Below are 16,330 nucleotides of genomic sequence, written 5' to 3'. Positions count from 1 at the left end.
CGCCCTACGGTCAGGGCTCTCTTTTTTTCGTCACCAATACTGGATCCGTGGATAACCCCTTGGTGGTATGGGAGGCGCACAAGACGGTGGCTAGGGGGCTACTCATTCGGGTGGGGGCCCATCTGAAACAAAAGCGTGCCAAGCTTACGGATGACCTGTTCGCTCGCATGCGGGTGCTGGAATGTTCCCATAAGGCTTCCCTGGCTCGCTCTACGTACCAGGAACTGGTGAAGGTGCGGGAGGAGCTCCGCTCCCACTTATTCCATAAAATTAAACGCAAATTGGCCTGAGCTCGCATATCTCTATTCGAGTCCCTGAACAAACCCGGCGCGATGCTGACTCGAGCACTCAGGGCCCCCCGCCTCAGGACCTTTATCTCCTCCAACGTTTCAGCAGGTGGTGTGAAGCTGATATCCTCCTGGGACATGGCTGCGGAATTCTGTAGCTTCTTCCAGCGACTTTATGGTATGGGGGTGGAGGTGGACGCGGGGCTACCTCCTCGACCAAAAAAGTGATACACTGCGCAAATTAGGGTATGCCAAATAAAGTGAATGGTGCTTAAAATAGTATGTGTATAAATAATAAATAAAATTGTGCAATAGTGTAAGCTTAATTGATTACCAGCTTTTAAGAGCAAAAATATATACGTAATTAATTGTGCATAAAATACAATCTATAGATCAATAAAACTTGCAATGGTGCATAAATTCATATGATAAAGTCCCAAACAGATTCAGTTCTTTAAGCAAGTATCCAGTGAAGGTGCAATGTGCTTAGGTGCTCCTTAATATGCAAATTGGTGACAATCCGTGCCAAAAAAAAATAAGGTGCAATGGTGTGAGGGTCCACTCCCTATGGACTTCCACTTACCAGACTTCCAGGACCCCTTAGCAATATTGTATGTGGGTCAAACGCACTTAGTCCGGTGTGGATTGGGCTCTTTCTTTTAGGGCTGATCTTTTGGACTTCAATAAATAGTCTTTCTTCGGTGGGTCAATAGATATGGGACCATATGGAAGGAAGACTCAGAATAGTGTAATTCCGTTTCAAAGATTTATTAAATAACACATAAAATAACACTCACATTTTCCAGAGTAATGAAAAGCCTTTGTGATAGTATAATCTCCTATGCAAGAGGAGACTTCCGGACTTGCGGTGTCTGCACGGGCTGCGCTGGTCGCGGCTTGCGTTCCACCGCAACCGGAAGGGACATATGCTGCAAGCGTAAAACTGGAAATTGCGTCAATTTGTCCTCTGCTAAGGGGTCCTGGAAGTCTGGTAAGTGGAAGTCCATAGGGAGTGGACCCTCGCACAATTGCACCTTATTATTTTTTGGCACGGATTGTCACAAATTTTCATATTAAAAGGAGCACTTAAGCAAATTGCACCTTCACTGGATATTTGCTTAAAGAACGTATATATTTTTGCTCTTAATATTTATACTTGGTTTACATTATTGAAGCACTTAATTTCATGTCAGGGTGAAGCTGGTAATCAATTAAAAAAGGTTACACTATTGCACAATTTTATTTATTATTTATACATACTATTTAAAGCACCAGTCACTTTATTTGGCATACCCTAATTTGCGCGGTGTATCACTTTTTTGTCACTTTTAGAATACTAGTATTTTTGAACAGCAGCATTTTGGGTTGAGGGTAAAAACATATGTATCCATTGCGCAGTATTATATATATTTTTTTAACTCCCCGACCGCTATCGCTATTAACTCCTATATCACATGCCATCCCTGCCTCCGGGGATATCGGTGGAATTGGAGGCCCCCCATCACGGTAATGGACTTGGACTTTGCACTGGCCCAATCTAAACCTGGAAAGGCTCCGGCCCGGATGGCTTCACTCCGCCTTATTACAGAACCTTCCATGACGTTCTCTCCCCCCCTCCTGCTAGCTGCTCTTAATGCAATCAAAGACGGCCATTCCTTCCTGCCTGACTCGCTGTGGGCTCACATCTCCCTGATCCCCAAGGAGGGTAAGGACCTGTCCCGATGCTGTAACTATCGACCTATAGCACTTCTCAACGCGGACCTGAAATTGTTTGCGAAAATCTTGGCCAACAGGCTTCTACATCATATCCCGTCTTTGATCCACACTGACCAAGCAGGATTTGTCCCTCTCAGGGAGCCGCGAGATAACACCATCCGGGTCTTCAATTTGATTCATGCTGCCAGGTCTACCAAATCCCCCCTTCTCCTGCTATCCACGGATGCGGAGGAGGCTTTTGATAGGGTCAACTGGCAATTTATCCAGGCAGTCTTGACCCATATTGGCCTCGGGCCTTTCAGGATGTCTTGGATCCTGTCCCTCTATTCGCGCCCCTCAGCGGCGGTTAGGGTCAATGACACCTGTTCCAACTTCTTCCCCATCACCAATGGGACTCATCAGGGGTACTCTCTCTCGCCCCTAATCTTTATCCTTATCCTGGAGCCATTTCTCTGTATGGTGCGGAGGGAGTCGGAAGTCACGGGATATCACAAACCCTCCGGGACTCATAAGGTCACGGCGTTTGCCGATGACCTTATCTTATTTCTCACTGACCCCCGCACATCGCTCCCAGCATTGATCCGGGCCGTTCACCGTTACGGTGTCCTCTATTACTTCCGCATCAACTTCTCTAAGTCCTTTGCCCTCCCTATTGCCATCCCAGCGGTGTTTGTGGAGAGCCTGAATTTCGTTGGCTCCATCAGCTGGCCTGCTGACTCTATCAGGTACCTTGGCGTCAACATCATGCCTAACCCTGCGGCTCTCTACAAGGCTAATTTCACTCGTCTCCTCGCTCAAATTAAAGTTGACTTGACACATTGGCACTCTCTCACCCTGACTTGGTTTGGCAGATGAAGTGCCCTCAAAATGACAACTCTGCCACGAATCTTCTACCTACTGCCGGCCCTCCCGGTGCACCTCCCTGCTGGCTGGCTTCTTCCATCGAGTGGACGCTCTGTTCCGGGAATTTGTCTGATCCCACCGCCGGCCCCACTTCAAACTTCGGCTCCTATATCTCCCCAAGATTTGTGGCGGGGTGGGTTTGCCCAACATTAAAGCTTATTTCAGGGCGGCCCACCTCACCAGATTGATTGATTGGCATTGCCACTGAGCGGCGAAGCGCTGGGTGGCCATGGAATTAGAAGACTCGGGTGGTACTGCTAGGAGTTGGCCGTGGATCTCTGCAACTCTCCCAAGGGAGTTGCGGGGACATCCCACTTTGGGATGTACTCTCACTGTTGTCAAAGATACGTTCCTACACACTGCGGTCTCTCCTCTCCCCTCACCGATTATGCCTGTGTTGGGCAACCCGGATTTCCCTCCCGGGCTGGATGGTGGTGGGTTCCGCGGCTTGACTGCCATGGGCCATGTCCACCTTGTTGACTTTTTGGGGAGTGACTGAGGCTTCTCCACGGGGGCGTGGATGGGGACCACAGACCCTCCACTGGACTTTTGGGGGGGGGGGGTCTCAAGCTTCGGCACTTCCTCCGGGTGGTCCTCCGCCTCCCCACTATCTCTCGACCACTGACTGACCTGGAACGGATCTGCCACAGACGGGAACCGACGTGACACACCCGGTCGCTTATGCGGCGCTGAACAGTCCCCCCGCTGACTTCCCCCCCTCCCTCGTTTCTTGCCCACTGGGAATCTGACCTCTGTAACACTTTCACGAAAACCCAAAGGGACAAGATTCTTCTCTTTGCACATAAATCCTCTATCGACACTAAGATACAGGAAATGGGATACAAGGTCCTCACGCGCTGGTATAGGGTGCCATCTTTCTTGCATTGTGTTTCCCACAGCAGATGAATGCTGGTGCTGTAACAACGCCACTGGGACGATGTTCCATATTTTTTGGGAATGCCCGCTGGTGAAACAGTTTTGGAAAGCGGTGGCCGGCATTATCAAACAACTTACTAACGTGGACGTGGTGGATGGTCCTGCAGCATGTTTACTGCACCTCACCCGACGGCCAGTTAAAAAATACAAGTCCTCTCTGACTATTCAGCTTTTAAATGCTGCCAAAGCCTGCATCCCTCTCTGCTGGAGATGGCCGGCTGCACCCACGAGATCTTTATGGTTTTCAAGGGTATAGGAGCTTCGGGACATGGAAGACTTGTCGGCTACTCTGCACACTCAGGAACAGGCTTTTCGGGACAAATGGAGACCGTGGGATCACTTCACGTGTACAGATGCCTACCTGCGAGAGCTCTCCGTCTCTGGCTAGGGCGTAGGGGGGGTATGGGCCTGGGGAATCGGGTCACGCAAGCCCCTTCAGCTTCCTTCCTGCTTCTTTCCTCCCTCTTGTGCTTTTGTGAGGTTGTTTACTTATCCCCAAATCCATCAGCCCTTGTTTCATTTGATATGTCGGTTACTATACACGTCCGGGAGGGGTTTGACCCCACCTTTCTGGTCCAGTTGATCATATTCATCCTCCAACTAATGTAACCTTTTTGACGAAACAATGTTTATGATGTTGTCAGATTGTACTGTCTCATTTTTTCCTGATGTGCCTTAACTCTGTTTATATTGCAACCTCTTCTTAAATAAAGAAATTTAAAAAAAGAGACCCGAAGAGAAAGTACAAACAAACATTCTCTTATGAAACAGCAGCCCGCAAAACCTTGCGACCAAAAGAGGCATCAGAATTAGCCAATAAATCCACCTTGTAAAATTTGGTAAAGGTGTGCACAGACGACCAAGTAGCGGCCTTACAAACTTGTACAACAGAGGCCTGATGGCGAAAAGCCCAAGAGGCACTCAGCGCTCTAGTAGAACGCGCCTTCACAGGAAAAGGAGGAATCCGACCCTTGATCGAATAAGCCTGAATAACCGTCTGCATGATCCATCTCAAAATGGTCGCAGTGGACGCAGCCAAACCTTTTCGAGGACCGTCTGGAAGGACAGAGAGAGAGAGTCTGACTTCCTGAAGGACTCAGTAACCGTCAGATAAACCCTTCTCGCCTGCACCACATCAAGAGAGTGCAAGCCCACTTCTTTGTGATGTTTTGGCTTAGGACATGAGGAAGGCAACACAATGTCTTCATTCAGGTGAAAATCCGACACCACCTTGGGAAGAAAGGACGGATAAGGTCGGAGGACCACTTTATCCCTGTGGACCACCAAATAAGGCGAACAACAGGACAACACCGTCAACTCAGACTCTGTGGGCAGAAGTGCTAGCCACTAGGAAGGCAACCTTATGCAACAAAGAAAGTAGAGAAATCTCCCTAATATTTTCAAAAGGAGGCTTTTGAAGAACAGACGAAACCAGATTAACGGGGATCTCCTCGGAGGGGCCAGATGAGGCACCCCCTGAACGAATGTGCTAATCAAACTAGGAGTAGCCAACGGACGTTATAAGTAAATAGCCAAGGTCGAAACCTGGCTCTTGATAGTACCCAACGTCAAGCACTGCTAAACCCCTTTTTATAAAAAGGCCAAAACCCAGCTATAGAAAACAAGCGAGGGTGCAGCTGCAGCGATTCACATCAAGAAATGTACGATTTCCACTTACGATGATAGATCTTCCTAGGTGTTGACTTCCTGGCCTTCAAAAGGGTAGGAATCGCTGGAACAGAAAAACCTCTATCCCTCCACACCTTGCTTTCAACAGCCAAGCCGTTAAAGCCAGCGACTGTAAAGCACGATGGGAGATCGGCCCTTGAGATAACAGATCTTCCCGCAAAGGAAGAGGCCATGGAGGATCAACGACCATTGTTACCAACAATGCGTACCAAGACCACCAAGGCCAGTCTAGTGCAACCAGAACAACCGGAATGCCTTCCAACGTCACCCTGCGAAGAAACCTTGTCAGGAGAACGAGTGAAGGGAAGGCATAGATCAGGCGATACTCCAAGGAGCCACCAGAGCGCCAGTGGCTTTGGCCATAGGATCCCGAGACCTGGCCACAAACCTCTGAACTTTCCGGTTGAGACGACACACAAACAGACCCCCGTCCGAGGTCCTCCACCGGACACACAGGAGATGAAACCCCTCCGGATGCAGGGACCAGTCCCCCTGACTCAGGTAACCCGCTTGCCAATTATCCATACCCGGGATGTGGACTGCGGAAAGAGCCGGAACATTTTGTTCTGCCCATACCAGAATCTCGGCCACCTCCTTGGCCTGCCAGGGCACTCCTGGTGCCACCTTGATGATTGACTGGACCCGAACCGGAGAGCAGTGTAGTCGACTCATCCAGTGAAGCAGGAAGTGCTTGATTGCTCTCAGCTCCAGAATATTGATCGGCAAGGAAGTCTAACGACGCCCAAGTCCCCTTCCCCAGCACTCCACCCCAACCTGATAAGCTGTCGTCCGTGGTGACCACCGTCCAAAACACCAGCAAGAAGGACTGGATCCACCAAGAGAGCCGACTTCGTGAGATGGCTCAACCAAATTTTCTGGTCCAATGACCAAGGATCTCTGTTCCATTTTGACAGAATCTCTCTCTGCAGCTGTCTCGTGTGAGAAAAAGCAAACGGGACCACTTCGAAGGTCGATACAATGATTGGCCTCCATTAGCAATTGGACCGCCCTTTGCAACTTCTAAAGCTTGTCCAAGGAAAGGAAGACCCTCGCCAGAGCAGAGTCAAGGATCAGCCCAAGATAGGTGACCCGCACAGAAGGAGTCAGGGCAGATTTGGTGACATTGATCATCCACCCAAAGTCATGAAGGGTATGAATGGTGATGGAGATGTTCTACAGCAGATCAGAATGTCCAGATACCTCGTCGACGCAACAAGGCCAGCACAGGCGCTAGGACCTTAGTAAAAACTCTGGGAGCCGAGGCGAGACCAAAGGGTAACCCTATGAATTGAAAGTGCCCCTCTGCCACCGCAAAGCGGAGGAATTGTTGATGTCCCTCAAATATAGGGACGTGGAGATATGAATCCTTGAGATCGATGGAAGCCAGAAAATCTCCCTGTTTCAAAGATGCCACCACCGACCGAATGGACTCCATTCGGAATTTCTACACCAGCACAAAGCGGTTCAGAGCCCTGAGGTCTAGGATTGGATGCACCTTGCCCTCCTTTCTGGGCACGGTGAACAGGTTTGAATGGAAACCTTGAGAGCATTCCTGTAGGGGAACTGGCACAATCACCACTTGAGCCAGGAGATCTCGCACAGCCTCCCACAGATCCTTTAAACGCTGTCCGGAGACAGGTGAAGATTTGACTAAAAAAAAACAAAAAAAAAACTGTCCCCTGGCTGGGACCAGAATTTGATCTTGTACCCAGGAATAAACCAGTTTGCGAACCCATTCGTCCTGAATTAAGACGTCCAGGTTTTCTGAAAGAAGCAAAGATTTCCCCCCACCCCTAAGACAGGTGAGGGCACCCCTTCATGCTGAAGAGGAATTGTCTGCAGCACCGGACTGACCGGCCTTGTCCCAGGGTTTCTTAGCACCTCCAGAAGTTCTCAACGGCTTACCTTTTTCTTGCTCCCCAGAGGCACGAAAGAAACGTTTATAAGCAAAAAAGGAGGGACCCCGCTTAGGACAGGGTGTCTTAGCCTTGGAAGATTGAGGAAGAAGAGTACTCTTTTCGCCAGTCAGGGCTTTGATCTACTCATCTAATGAGTCGCCAAACAACCTGTGTCCCAGAAAGGGGAGATCAGCAAAGGCTTTTTTAGAAGCTTGGTCAGCCGACCAGCTCTTCAAACAGACCATAAGTCTTAAAACAATGCCCATGGCTGAGACCCTTGCCACCAGGGGAGCCGTATCCATAGACGCTTCACACAGGAACACCAGAGCATGGATCACCTGGTCCAACAGATCCAGCGGAACAGTCTCGATGGTCCAAAGACTCCCACAAACCCCAAATCCATTCGGTCACTGTCTGTGAGACTATCACAGACACAAAAAACGGTTTCAAAATGGAACCCGCCAGCACGTGAAGATGGCGGGAAAGGGATTCCACCAGCCTGTCCACTGGATCCATAAAAACTGGGGAATCCTCCACAGGCACAAGAGTAGATTTGTTTAATCTGGAAAAATGACGGTCCACTTTAGGTGGCACCGTCAACTGTTGGAAACCTTTTCAGGTAAAAGGATACTGGCGTTAAAAGCGTTTTGGGACCACAAACATGTGCTTAACGCACCGCCAGTGGTCATTCACAATATTGTGAAAAGTGTTTGGACAAGGGAAAACCATGCCAGCTTTCTGAGAGCAAAAAGCCGCTCGCGTCCCTGCCGGCGTGGGCTCATCAGCCAATTTTAATTCCAGCACTGAAATTATCAGGGCTTCCACCAAAGCGCGTTCCAGTACTGCAGCTAAAGACAGGTCCTCTTCACCATCTGAATTTATGGACAGCGACCCCTCAGGAAGGGGAGCATCCGGGCCAACCACAACAGCCTCAGAATCAGAGGACACCTCCACAGATGGAGAAGGCAGTGGCCGCTTATGGCTATTAACCTTTTTCAAGACTAAATCAACTTTAGTCGCCAGGCTATCCAGGGCAGCTGAAATCGCGGCCAGCGACTGCAATCTGGACTGTCCGGGAGTCGCACAGAGTGGGTCTGAGGGTAAAATTCCAGTTTAGGACTCCATAGTGAAATTGCAAAAAACCGAGTAATGTAGCTTTAAAGCGGAGCTCCGGTCTCAAATGCCTTTTTTAACTAAAAATACCCCTATAATACTAATCCATAGCCCTTTACAGAACCGCTATTCTCATACTTACAAGGTGTACAGTATTGGATTTTAGTCAAAATCTTACTTTTAAAAATGCTGTCTGGGCGCGGCCATCTTGGATGTGGGCATCTGAAGCCACAGTGTAATCTGCTGTGTCCTTCTTCCTGATTCCAGGGAGTGTTCTGGGAGTTCTTCCTGATTCCAGCCTCCTGGGAGTGATGACAAACAGCTCCCAGGATGAAATGCAAAGGCGGAAGTGATGTCGGTGGGCGTGGCCACAGAGGGGGGAGAAGGAGGAAGTAAAATCAAAAGTGCCCTGAAAATAAGGTAAGGGACCCCCGAAAAAAATTGAAAATGCTCAATTGTTGATCAGCATAGCGAGCACTCCAGGAATCACTAAAGTTGCAAAATAGGCTGGAACTCCACTTTAAGAACGCTGATCGTGGTCGGCAGGGAGCCCATTTAAACCAAACTGAAAGCAGAAAGTGTAAGGATATGCCTGCAAGGAGGACCCTCAATACTTTACCACCTCAGACACACAGCATGAAGAAGAGAGAGAAGCAGGAAGTGACCTCGGCTCAGCAGCAGGAAATGACCACGCAGGATCGCCTGATAGGTATACACTGCCAAGTATGGCAGCAGGGCTACACAAAGATATAGTGCCTTGCAAAAGCATTCGGCCCCCTTGAACTTTTCGACCCTTTGCCACATTTCAGGCTTCAAACAAAGATATAAAACTGTAATTTTTGTGAAGAATCAACAAGTGGGACACAATCATGAAGTGGAACGAAATTTATTGGATATTTCAAACTTTGTTAACAAATAAAAAACTGAAAAATTGGGCGTGCAAAATTATTCAGCCCCTTTACTTTCAGTGCAGCAAACTCTCTCCACAAGTTCAGTGAGGATCTCTGAATGATCCAATGTTGACCTAAATGACTAATGATGATAAATAGAATCCACCTGTGTGTAATCAAGTCTTCGTATAAATGCACCTGCACTGTGATAGTCTCAGAGGTCTGTTTAAAGCGCAGAGAGCATCATGAAGAACAAGAAACACACCAGGCAGGTCCGAGATACTGTTGTGGAGAAGTTTAAAGCTGGATTTGGATACAAAAAGATTTCCCAAGCTTTAAACATCCCAAGGAGCACTGTGCAAGCAATAATATTGAAATGGAAGGAGTATCAGACCACTGCAAATCTACGAAGACCTGGCCGTCCCTCTAAACTTTCAGCTCATACAAGGAGAAGACTGATCAGAGATGCAGCCAAGAGGCCCATGATTACTCTGGATGAACTGCAGAGATCTACAGCTGAGGTGGGAGACTCTGTCCATAGGACAACAATCAGTCGTATACTGCACAAATCTGGCCTTTACGGAAGAGTGGCAAGAAGAAAGCCATTTCTTAAAGATATCCATAAAAAAAGTGTCGTTTAAAGCTTACCACAAGCCACCTGGGAGACACACCAAACATGTGGAAGAAGGTGCTCTGGTCAGATGAAACCAAAATCAAACTTTTTGGCAACAATGCAAAACGTTCTGTTTGGCGTAAAAGCAACACAGCTCATCACCCTGAACACACCATCCCCACTGTCAAACATGGTGGTGGCAGCATTATGGTTTGGGCCTGCTTTTCTTCAGCAGGGACAGGGAAGATGGTTAAAATTGATGGGAACATGGATGGAGCCAAATACAGGACCATTCTGGAAGAAAATCTGATGGAGTCTGCAAAAGACATGAGACTGGGACAGAGATTTGTCTCCCAACAAGACAATGATCCAAAACAAAGCAAAATCTACAATGGAATGGTTCACAAATAAACATATCCAGGTGTTAGAATGGCCAAGTCAAAGTCCAGACCTGAATCCAATCGAGAATCTGTGGAAAGAACTGAAAACTGCTGTTCACAAACTATCTCCATCCAACCTCACTGAGCTCGAGCTGTTTTGCAAGGAGGAATGGGCAAAAATTTCAGTCTCTGGATGTGCAAAACTGATAGAGACATACCCCAAGTGACTTACAGTTGTAATCGCAGCAAAAGGTGGCGCTACAAAGTATTAACTTAAGGGGGCTGAATAATTTTGCATGCCCAATTTTTCAGTTTTTCTTTTGTTAAAAAAGTTTGAAATGTCCAATAAATTTTGTTCCACTTCATGATTGTGTCCCACTTGTAGTTGATTCTTCACAAAAAATTAGTTTTATAGCTTTATGTTTGAAGCCTGAAATGTGGAAAAAGGTGGAAAAGTTCAAGGGGGCCAAATACTTTCGCAAGGCACTGTAGATGCCCATACAAAACAATAGGAAGCTGCAGGGAAAACGGCTGCCCCATACAAGTCTATGGGGAAAAAATTCCATTGCCCACACCTAAGATGGCAGCGCCCACTGTGCACCATGCGAAAAAGGGACCGACACATGAAGGCCACAACAGGGACCAGCAAGCCCAAAGTACACCCCCCCCCCAAGCACCAGAGCACACCAGGACACAAAGACCGGGCAGACCAGGAGGATCTCTTGGGAAACACAAATCCCATTATCACCAGGTGATGGCCCACATTTCCCCCAAGGCCAGCAGGGGCAAGGGGGCACAGTTACTCATCATACCATGGATCGGGTGGGCTCCGCTCCGGGCAGACTGCCTCACACCCAAAGTGTGGGTGCTGCCAGCCAAAGGGTACGCTGCTACTCAGGGCGTTTCAGGTCATCGCATCCCAGCGAGGCATCCGCTCGCAGGCTTGTCCCCCTCCGGACAGGGGGCACCATCATGGCTAGGCCGAGGTTGGAACTATAACCTGCTCATGCTCGTAGGCCAGACTGGGAGGGGGATAAGGATCTAGGTTATCCAGTACGAAGCCCCAGCCGGCATCGTTGCTTGTAGATCACCAGGAAACTCATCCCTGAACACTTGCTAGCAAGTGAGTAAGGAGAAATAAAAGAAAATATTCTGAAAAGAATAAAAAAAAAAAAACTGAGAACGGAGACCCCGCAGGAAATCTAGGTCTACTCCTTCTCTAGGCAGAAAAACTGATGTGCTGGGTTGTGTAGTGGGGGTTTATGCCAGGAGGGACAGCCCCCTGGGTGTGTGTATTTCAATTTTACTGCCTAGACTACTCCTGATAGGAGGAGCATAAACCCACTCAGCTCATGGAGATGAGGCTTCATCTGTCGATGGACGATAGAGAAAAATGGCCTGATCATGAAAGGGGGGAAATCTTCTGGAGGGCAAGTGGTTTAAAGTGGTTGTAATCCGTGACAAATACCCAGTGAAGTGACTGACCACAGGTGATATACAGAGATTAAACAAATCTGCCTACATAAGCTGTAACTGTTTATCTGCAATTTCTATTCTCTATCTGTTCAAAGTGCAGAATCTATAAAGCGTGCCTGAGCTGTTAAAATATGGGATGCAGGGCTGAAGTTATATTCTACGGAGCTCAATGAGGTCAGATTTCTGACAACTGGTTGAAGGGAAGGGACACACCCTACTAACACAGCACGCAAGAATAGAGCTGAGGCTGTCAATCAGATGGAGCTCCCTCCCCTGTCATCTGATTTCTCTTCTGTTACGGAACTTCAATCCATACTGTACTTGTGGTATGTGACGGTACTCACTGGGAGTGAAAGACAGATACTTAATGGACACGGAGAATATGGTTTGGATAACTTCAAATGGGAGAGTAATATTTATCAACAATATCTCAAGAAATATGAAGATTTGATCCCACTTTACACTATGAGACCTATAGCCTGTTGTCATGAAGTCTGTGACTCCTAAAAAAATCAAAGCAATGCTTTAGATGTATATTCCATGTATTTAAATGTAGGAGACGTACAGACTGTCACTGGCAGGCTCTCCCTATTGTCTATCTATTGAGGTGTGATGTGGATTGTTCTCTGTTCCATTGTTAAATGCTAATGACTTCACATTGTTTCTGTCCAGATGGCTAGATAATTAGTTCAGGTTAATTCTATTTCTGTTTACAATTTTATCTGCATATAATGTAATCAGGCAACTCCTGACCTGTGTGTGGTAATCTGATCAGGAAGGGGAGTGCTGTATATAAATTCTGTGTGACTGTTCAATAAATAGAAGATTCAAGTATAAGCTAAGCTGTCGGCTAGCATTGTATGTAGGGTGGCTGGAAAAATCTGATATCTATGTTCACGACTGGGAGGAAGCCGTATACTAACTGAAGTCCACAAGTACAGTGTGGGTTGTAGTCCCGTTACATTGGTGGCAGCGGTGGGATCAAATATTCATATTTCTTGAGAGATTTTGCTGATAAATATTACTCTCCCATTTGAAGTTATCCAAACCATATTCTCAGTGTCCATTAAGTATCTGTCTTTCACTCCCAGTGACGGTGGGTACCGTCACATCTTGGTGTCAAGAAAACTTGTCAGAAGGGACACACAAAAAAAGGTAGGGGAGAAAACGCAGCATACAGAAATGACACTTCTACTCTTAATTGAGACACACTATAGAGGGATATACTTAGTTCTTATTTCATGTCTGAGGTTTACAACTACTTCAACCTGCGAAGATGAAGAAAACTTCTCAATGAGATGGCATAAAGAATGTTATAAGATACAATAACAAAACTGTGATTAAAAAGGTATTTATACATTAACATACCATCTTCAGCTGTATTAAGCTTCAGAGTTTTGCCTTTAAAGCTTAGCTCTCCTCCTCCCACCCTAGTTTTTGCCAGGGAATCAGCCAGCTCGGAGATATCTTCAGAAGCCATATTATCTGGTCTGAGCTATTAAAAGAAAAACATAAAAAGACAGAAGAAATTAAACCAGACAAGCAAACATCATAGGGTGACAAAATTTAGAACATAAAAAGTTATTTTTATTTTTTTACATTTTTATGAATCCTTTATTTTCCAAGACAAAAAAAAGAAAATAAGTTACTGTTTCAAGTGCAATGGTCTTGGCCTGACCTGACAAATAACCAAACTAATTACTTCACATGAATGCCAATAAAACATGACCGGCGCAAAAAGGGGCTCTGGCTGGCTAACTCCCTGTCACTGAGATATTTATACAGGTGTAGCAACATGCAGAAGGTGGAGTCAAAACACCGACATGGGACCACACTCTGCAGCATTCTCCTGAGGCCCCTGTTTACAGGACCCTAGACTCAGTCATTCAACAAGGAACAGGAACATCATCTAGAAAGAGAATATTCTCAGGGGGTGAGGGGCAAAGAAAGAGCAAGCGGAGTAAGCATTGCAGCTAGAATTTTTCCCAGCAGATTGTGGGTGTAATGCCATGGTCCTGCAATACCTCCAATACGGGCAAGCATTTACCATCCGACAGGAAGCTCAATGAACTACCTAGAGGGATCAACAGCACCCTAGTAATTAAAAACTACAAGCTAATAGCCACAAAGGTTGTTGGGTCTTGTTTTCCCATTCACAGAACACCTTGAATGGAAAACGTGGCATGGTGGGCAGAGCCCCGCACAGCTGTTTTCTTTTTCTTTTAGATTGTGACAGCAAGCCGGAAGAGAGAAGATTCACTGCTTGCTGTCAACAGGGAATATGGGGGTGCAGGGCCAGTGGACTTCTAACATGTTTTACCCTAAATATTGGTGTACAGGGGGGCGTGGCTTGCAGCCGTTGTGCATGGACTGCTGAACGAAGAGCTCCAGAGGACAGCTGGGAACTAACAGCAACAGGGGGACATCTAACCTATTAAATCGGCACCAGAGGTAAGCGGATTATCTCCCCACTCACCGGAGCAATGTCCCGCAAAAGAAAGGACTCCCACGAGCCCAAAAAACTCACAGCCTTATTCTCCCAACCGCGGCAATGGCCAAGATGGCGCCGGGACATTTACTCCCCCTGTCTCACGGTCATCGATAGGGAGAGACACAGCAGGCACTGATAATTATATCAGCCTGGGAGAAGCCACCAAATCCACAAGCCCCATGTCAGGCAGCCCTGAAAAAATATAATTTTTTGTAAGAACTTACCGTAAAATTATTTTCTCTGAGTCCTCTGACAGTCGCCGCCCACTCATTCAGTCTGCACTTCTGGGAATTGGTCTTATCCACAGGAGTAAGCTAGGCATAAGATTTTGTAAGAAAACATTCACAAAACCTTTGTATAAAAAGACACCTACAGGGACTGTCCCTCTGGTCCAATATCCCCAGCTAGCAGCATTCCCAAAGCAGTTTGTTAGCAAGCAGTATAGAGATCCATGAACCCCAAAAGAGGGGTGGGGGGCGGCGACTGTCAGAGGACTCAGAGAAAATAATTTTACGGTAAGTTCTTACAAAAAATTATATTTTCTCTTACGTCCTCTGACAGTCGCTGCCCACTCATACAGTCTGCACTTCTGGGACGTCCCAAAGCAGTGTAGATGTGAGGGGTGGGAAACATCGTCAAAAAGGCAACGCAGGACCCAGGTCAGAGAAAAGAACCTTTTCTGAACCAGAAAGGTAAACACTGGGTAACAGGAAAGCTCAACAGAAGCGAACAAACCCAGGAAAGCAAAATAACCAAGGGGAAAAAACCCCAATAGGAGGAGACAGGCTAAAAACCGCCATGTCTTCCCTAAGGCACAGCCGCACTCAGAACTTTGCGGCCAAAAGAGGCATCTGCCGATGCCAGAACATCAAGTTTGTAAAATTTAGTAAAGGTATGCACGGACGACCAGGTCGCTGCTTTGCACACCTGGGACACTGAAGCCTGATGGCGGAAGGCCCAAGACGCACTAACCGCTCTGGTAGAGTGCGCCGTGACAGGGAAAGGTAGAACCTGATACCTAATTGAATAGGCCTGTACAATCGTCTGTCCGATCCATTTGGAAATGGTTGCCGCAGACGCAGCTGTACCCTTCCGAGGTCCCTCAGGAAGGACAAAAAGATAATCCGACTTTCTGTAGGATTCAGTAGACGACAGGTAAACCCTGATCGCCCTCACCACATCCAAGGAATGCAAGGCAAACTCCTTAGGATGCTTAGACTTCGCACACAGTGAAGGCAAGACAATGTCCTCGTTGAGATGGAAATCCAAAACCACTTTCGGAAGAAAGGACTGATGAGGTCGCAAGACCACTTTGTCCCTATGAACAACCAGATAGGGAGATCGGCACGACAGAGCCGCCAACTCCGACACTCTGCGAGCAGATGTGATCGCCGCCAGAAAGGCAACTTTCTGTGAAAGCACCGGCAGAGGAATCTCCCAGATGTTCTCAAAGGGAGGACGTTGAAAAACGGACAAAACCAAATTCAGGTCCCAAGGAACAAAAGGGTGCCCTGCTAGGGGGGAGCCAGATGACGCACCCCTTGAATGAAAGTGCGGATCAAGGAATTCTACGCCAGAAGGCGTTGAAAAAGAATGGCCAGCGCAGATAACTGGCCCTTAAAAGTGGTCAGCGCCAGACGCTGCTCCACACCAGTTTGCAGGAAAGCTAACACCCTCGCAACCGAATAGGAGCGGGGATGGAACCACTGGGATTCACACCAGGTGAAATAAGCCTTCCAGGTACGATAATAAATCTTACCTGACGAGGCCTTCCTAGCCTTGAGTAAGGTAGGAATGACCGCCGACGAGAGACCCCTGTCTCTCAAGACCTGGCTTTCAACAGCCACGCCGTCAAAGCCAACGACTGTAAAGCAGGATGGAAGATCGGCCCCGAGACTGAAGATCGTCTCGTAGTGGGAGCCGCCAGGGAGGCTCGAC

At 47.5% G+C, this 16,330-nt stretch overlaps 1 protein-coding gene across 1 annotated transcript in view; it reads right to left on the bottom strand.

Moving 5' to 3' along the window:
* RANGAP1 (Ran GTPase activating protein 1) overlaps nt 1–16,330 on the bottom strand; it is a 355,492-nt gene that overhangs the window by 297,432 nt on the left and 41,730 nt on the right. Inside the window, exon 2 of the mRNA XM_082265579.1 lies at nt 13,270–13,396. Coding sequence (XP_082121705.1) covers nt 13,270–13,381 — 112 coding nt within the window. The 5' untranslated portion in view covers nt 13,382–13,396. The remainder of the gene's footprint in view (nt 1–13,269; nt 13,397–16,330) is intronic.

The sequence above is a fragment of the Pelophylax lessonae genome (assembly GCF_965119305.1).
Source record: "Pelophylax lessonae genome assembly, chromosome: 8".
NCBI classification, from domain to species: Eukaryota; Metazoa; Chordata; class Amphibia; order Anura; family Ranidae; genus Pelophylax; species Pelophylax lessonae.
The sequence above is the reverse complement of the archived record's forward strand: the minus strand, read 5'-3'. Positions and strand labels throughout refer to the sequence as shown.